A 5,910-nucleotide genomic window follows, 5' to 3' on the forward strand; every position below is an offset into this window, starting at 1 on the left:
GCCACTCCTGACTTCTCTCCTGGTGATAATCACTGCTCCGTCATTTCTACACCTCCCTTCTCTGTGCCACTCCTGACTTCTCTCCTGGTGATAATTACTCAGCATCAATTTTACTTCTTTATCAGTCACTGAAGACACTGCAGGATGCTAAAATGCAGTCATGAAATCCTCGTTGAGAGTTCACCAACATCTTACCTCCTATCCTGCTCATATTTAGTTTAACACATAAAATCTCACTAATAACTTCTGAGACCAGATGCTGCTGCTGCAGCTGATCCTCATTACAGCGGTTCTGCTGCTGCATGGGTGCTGAGTTCAGATTCTGTACCTTCTCCACGAGAACAAGCAAAGGGAGCAAACACTACAGGCCCCATGTGGAGACCCTGCGGCTGCAAACCGCTCATCTCCGCTTTGTCTGTACTCAGCACTGTTACTCACAAGGAACTGGTGCAGGCTCTAGGGACACAGATGCAATTAACAAACACCATGCACAACAAGGAAGGCAAAAGGACAGGGAGGGGAGGCTGCGGGTTACAATTCCAAGCAGAGAGTGGTCAGAGCACTCCTGACTTCAGAACTGATGAAACTGGAGATGGGGTCCCTTAAGCTTTCACTGGGAGAACAAGCATTCCGGCTCTCATGGCACACAGCCCGATGGCAGGTGGTGTGACGGTCTGGAGCGGCAGCACAGTGGTGATGACACAGAACAGGACAAGAGCCAAGCCAGATGCAACCCCGTGAGCAACATAGGGGCAGGTGGAGCTCCAGGTGTCAAAGCATTCGAGAGGACACACTCCTCAGGAGCTGGGGCACTGCTGGCTCTGAGGGTGTGGTATGAGGGACTATTACATTGTCACAATGTGGTTTCCAGACCACAAGGAAGCCCCTGTCAAAGGATGGCTCATTCTCAAATATTCCCAGATTTACAACACAAAGAAACACAACTTGCTTAGCATCCACTGGTCCATGTGGCTTCTTACAGAAAGAATGGGAGCAGGCAAGACACAGGGCTGAACCTCCTAGCATGGCCCTGACTTGACCTGCAGGACCCAGTGTCACCAGGAAACCAACACATCAGAAGCAAAACAAGGATTTCTGGAGTGGGGCCCAGTGCCTACATTCCAACAAGCTCCAGAGGGCTGGAGCTGCTGCATTTGAACCTGTCCTGACAGCTCTGGATGATGTGTCCAAGAAGACCCATTACAATGCACAGGCTGCTGTGGAGATCTGCCTCTGTGTGCGTGCGTGCGCGCGCGCGCACGTGTGAGAACCAGAGCAGAAACTTTCAAATTTTCAGATGCCGCATTCTCATAGGAAAAAAACAATCATTTTAGGTCTGAACAAAAGACAACTCTACGCCTTCCCCAGTGTCCCATGTTTATCTATGTAAGTTGTTCTCACATAGTTCATCGTGAGGCTGTACCGAAACTAATAAGCACCCACTTGAGAGACAACTCTCCAGAAAGAAGCATTCAGTGTGCAGAAACTACCACCCTTCTGTTTCAGCGTGAGTCAGCAACTCTTATCAACACTTGCAGACTGCGTTATGCCCATGTGCGTACTATGATTTATGATTCACAGTTTACAATTGGACTAAGTACAAACATATACGGATATCTAAAGCAGATGCACGCACAGGAAACTGAACTAACAATGTGGAAACAATATTTAATCTTACCGTGAGCAATCATCTCTACATGTTTACTACCCTTTTGTCACTGTGAATGCTGGCCATCGTCCTTAACAGCGTCAAATAATGACCTACGTGCCTGTACGTTTGTCTCTGCTACTCCAGTAATTCTTACACACAGAACACTGTGATCTGATTAACGCTAGCATCAAATGCTGTGGCTCATACATGGCAGACTGGCATACTGGTCCTGACTCTGCATCACTGCAACTCAGTTAGGCAACCACTTGTCAGAGTCAGACTGCACCTGCGGACTCCTTGCTTTGCACTTGACCACTCAGGTAAACCCGGGAATGCAGATGGAGAGGACACGATCTGTCAGGCTTCCAGTGAGTCACTGAGAGACCACTCCCTCTGCCAACACTGAATCCCACACCTGGGGCCTATAGTGGGACAAGTGGAACACACCTGCGACTGTGACACCAACATGATAAAGGGTCTGTGCAGCTGGCCCACATGTGCATGAGCACACAAGTGTAACCTGCTTTATGCTCCTGCAGCTTTGGGTTTGTTTCTTAGATGGCAAAAGCTGGCAGCTACATGGCACACGTAGGGACTCGCTTTGGGTCAAAAGGTAAACATGCAAGGTTTGCTCCAGCCAGAATCGCTTTGCTCTTCTCTCACACAAGCTACCCTGAGAATACAGTGATGGGAGAGGGCTTCCCTAAGATGCTGGTCTCCAAAAGCTACCAACTGCTACTACAAAATAAAGAGGCAAAGCCTCAGAAGAGAACACAGTTGAATCTTTTTTAAAGAAAAATATATGCTTATGTTAAGATTTGTAGAATTAGCACTTTAATATGCCCTTACCTTACTCTTGGAATATGTCAAGGAGTTTTCTGAAATTAAAAAAAAAAATAAGTTACCACTTAAATGTATTTTTCTGCATTAGACCAAAATCGAATAGTAAAAATATAAAAGCAACGAAAAGTCACTCTCACAGTTTAAGATACAATTTCCACATGAACAACAGGGCAATCATCTCAAGATCTTATAGGATCAAGATGAAGGTAGAACGATCTCCCCTCAACACAGTACCAAGCTGGTGTCAACCCATTTCCCCAGAATGTCCTGCTTCTATGCAGACCGCCATAGTGAGAGTGTCTGCCCACAGCTCAGCTCTCAGAAATCTATCTGAAGACTGCACTCAAAACCACTACTTTCTCTCCATTGCCAGCCAGAGTGAGTGGCCAGTGACGGAACAGCACAGGAACAAAGGAGCAGAGGCCGGAAGGCCTCGCCACCTTTCCTGTACCACGCAAAGAGCAAACAGCCTCTCTCTGTAGTCCTGGCCTTTGTGCCAAGAATGACAAGAATATCTGTGTTGGTCTGTTAAAAAAAAAAAGTTTCTGGTACACTGAGAATGCTCTCCTTTTGGAATTTTTAAGAAAAATGCTTTCTGCCTCAAAGTAAAGCCTTGAATATGCTCTTCCCAAATATTGTAAAGTGCCAAACACTGCAGCCCAAAGATACCTGTATCAAGAGGTGTGTGGGTCTTCTGAGCAGGCAAGAGGGAAAGTCCTGAAATACTCCTGCCATTCTTTCAGGGTCACCCTGGGTACAGGGTCCACTGCCCATGCCTCACTCCCTTGACCCTAAGGGTCATGATTCCTCATTTGAGGCAATCTTGATCAACAGAAAATAGGAACTGGTTAATTCTCGACTTTCCACTTAACACAGCAACATTTGCTGTGGCTCTGCCCAGGTCTTTCTTACTACACCTAAAGTGACTTCAAACCACATTTCTCAACTATCTGAGTTTGAAGTCAGAGCAATACTTTCAATTAAATGTTGGAAAACTCATTTGGCAGGAAAATAACACAAGCCAAAATAAGCCCATGTATGTATGTATGTATGTATGTATGTAGGTAGGTAGGTAGGTAGGTAGGTAGGTAGGTATGCATGTGTGTATATATATATACATATATGTATATATATTGTATAAAATTTCCACAGCTACATCAAATTAGAAATTTAATTTATATTACTATAGCTTAATAGATCCAAAAATTATCACTTCAACATATTACAAATACAGATATGACATCTTTACAATTTATATATGACTCTGAGATCCAGTGTGTACCTTATGGGTACAGCACAACTCAGTTGACAGCATGCACACTCCAAGAGCTCAGCAGCCATATGGCCATCTATCACTATGGGACTGGACCAGGTCCAGTGCTCAGTAGCCATGTGGCCATCTCTACGAGCCTGGCCCTGGCAGGTTCTAGTAACCTTTTCTAGGACCACTGAGCAGTCTGCCCATTCGTGAATAAAAGAATGAGGCCACGATGCAGGAAAAGATCCTGATTCTTCCAATCTTTTCACCATATGTTTGTGTGAAGTTTCAAATGGGAGAAAGAATAATTTTCCAGTAAACTATTGCAAGCATAATCTGAAGAATAGCCAATACCTTTTTGTTTGCTTGCTTGGTTTTTCAAGACAGGGCTTTTCTGTGTAGCCCTGGCTGTCCTGGAACTCACTCTGTAGACCAGGCTGGCCTTGAACTCACAGAGATCTGCCTGATCTACCTCTTGTGAGCTAGGATTAAAGGTATGTACCACTGCTGCCAGACTAACCCAAAATATTTCTTCTTTGGGTAGCTATAAAAAGTTTTTCATATACAATCATTCAGTGTTCAGTAGTACAGTTAAAAGGACTCAAGGACCACAAAGCTTAAGAAACTCAGTTGTGATGATTTAATCAGAACACACAAGTACATTACCACTGGGTAGACAGAGAGCATTCAATTACGTTTTTATTAATCATGAATTTTTCGGTTTTTGAGTAGCATTACCTATCCTGTATGTCCTCTGTGCACCGCCATAGGTGTCAAAAATTCGCTGCAGTTCACACTTCCCAGTCATCTGTCGTAAGACCCATTTCATCCAAAACCGGAAAAAGTGCCCATAGAAGAACTCCCACAGAGAAATAAACATGTTGTCCTGGAGGATAGAAGAACACAAGCTTAACGGCCTTAAACTGGGGTTTTTAAAACCTAAAAACAAATTAAGCTAATCCAATTCCCCAAATCCCAAATAATAACAAAATCTTTTATTCCACTGTGTCTTATTTTGTGACTGTTTAATCAGTCAGGCAAGGAAACAATAAACATCATAAATCAAATACTAATTAACTAAATGGTCATTTATCTCTAGGCCAAATGTTCACTTTTTAAAAAATTGTAAAAAAAGAAATTAGGGAAAAAGCTGGCCAAATTATTTAATGGCCTAAAAGAACAATAACTACCTTACATTTTTACCAAATAATCGTATTTCGAATTTTGGATTCCTACTTCCGTTTTTCATCCCTTCAAACTTGGAACTAAACAGTTTGAGAATAAAAAGACGAACCGAGCAACAATTTCAAATCAACCACACATCTTATGTGACTTCCCCAAGAATGAGCTCTTCTTGCCCGGGTGCAGAGCGTGTCCCAGCTGTCTCGGTCAGCTGACGCCAGCACAAGTGGCTTACAAACTGAAGCATACAGGCTGAAAACCGAGCAGATGGCATCCTGACGAACTCATAATTTTTCCAGTCAATAGACGAAGGGCAGAAATGCCAAAAAATAAAGTTTTTTGTTTTGTTTTGTTTTGTTTTAAATCCCGCAAAACCTACACACTTGATACAACTGGGTCTTAGAAGAAAACTCTTCGAGTGCTAAACGAAGGGGAGGAGGGATGCCGGGGACCGAAAGGAAACCGCTCCTCGCCTGCCTTCCGGGCCTGGGATTCGCAGACACACCCTCTCTGCGCCGGGGCCCGAGGAGCTGTCAAATTCGCAATCCCCGCAGGCCAGGGCACTGGGTGCCGGTGCCAGACGCGCGGATCTGGGTCTTTAAAATGAGGCATCCCGTCCGCGCTCGTCGGGACGGAGGCGGCAGAAGTGCCAGGCACCGGCAGGCCGTCCGGGCGACCGCGGGCCCCGGGATGTCGTGCGCGAGCCCCGTGGGGACCGCGCCGTCCCGCCCCTCTCGCGCGCGGGAACACTGCACAAAGCCCCGACGGCCCCGGCCCCCTGCGGGTGAGCGCGGGACCCCCGCGAGGCTTGCGCGGCAGCACGCCAGCAACGCAGGGTTGAGAGAAGATTAAAACAGCAGCCACCTCACAGGAGCGGGAGAACTAGGAAAAGCTGGCGCTGCCTCGGTTTCCGCCAGCTGCAAACACCGGCAACGGAAACGACGCTCTACGCCGAGCGCTCCCCGCAAACACCGCG

General features: G+C 46.0%; 1 protein-coding gene across 5 annotated transcripts in view; it reads right to left on the reverse strand.

Moving 5' to 3' along the window:
• The window catches only part of Elmod2 (ELMO domain containing 2), an 18,436-nt gene extending 12,526 nt beyond the window's left edge, over nucleotides 1-5,910 (reverse strand). Inside the window, exons 1-3 of one of the 5 annotated variants that reach the window (XM_005369551.3) lie at nucleotides 5,799-5,910; nucleotides 4,491-4,638; nucleotides 2,501-2,529 (exon numbers count right to left, since the gene is read on the reverse strand). In XM_005369551.3, coding sequence (XP_005369608.1) covers nucleotides 2,501-2,529; nucleotides 4,491-4,632 — 171 coding nt within the window. In that variant the 5' untranslated portion in view covers nucleotides 4,633-4,638; nucleotides 5,799-5,910. The other 4 variants (XM_026777263.1, XM_013354612.2, XM_013354613.2 and 1 more) reach the window with 4 other exon arrangements.

This window comes from Microtus ochrogaster, unplaced genomic scaffold, assembly GCF_000317375.1.
Source record: "Microtus ochrogaster isolate Prairie Vole_2 unplaced genomic scaffold, MicOch1.0 UNK51, whole genome shotgun sequence".
NCBI classification, from domain to species: domain Eukaryota; kingdom Metazoa; phylum Chordata; class Mammalia; order Rodentia; family Cricetidae; genus Microtus; species Microtus ochrogaster.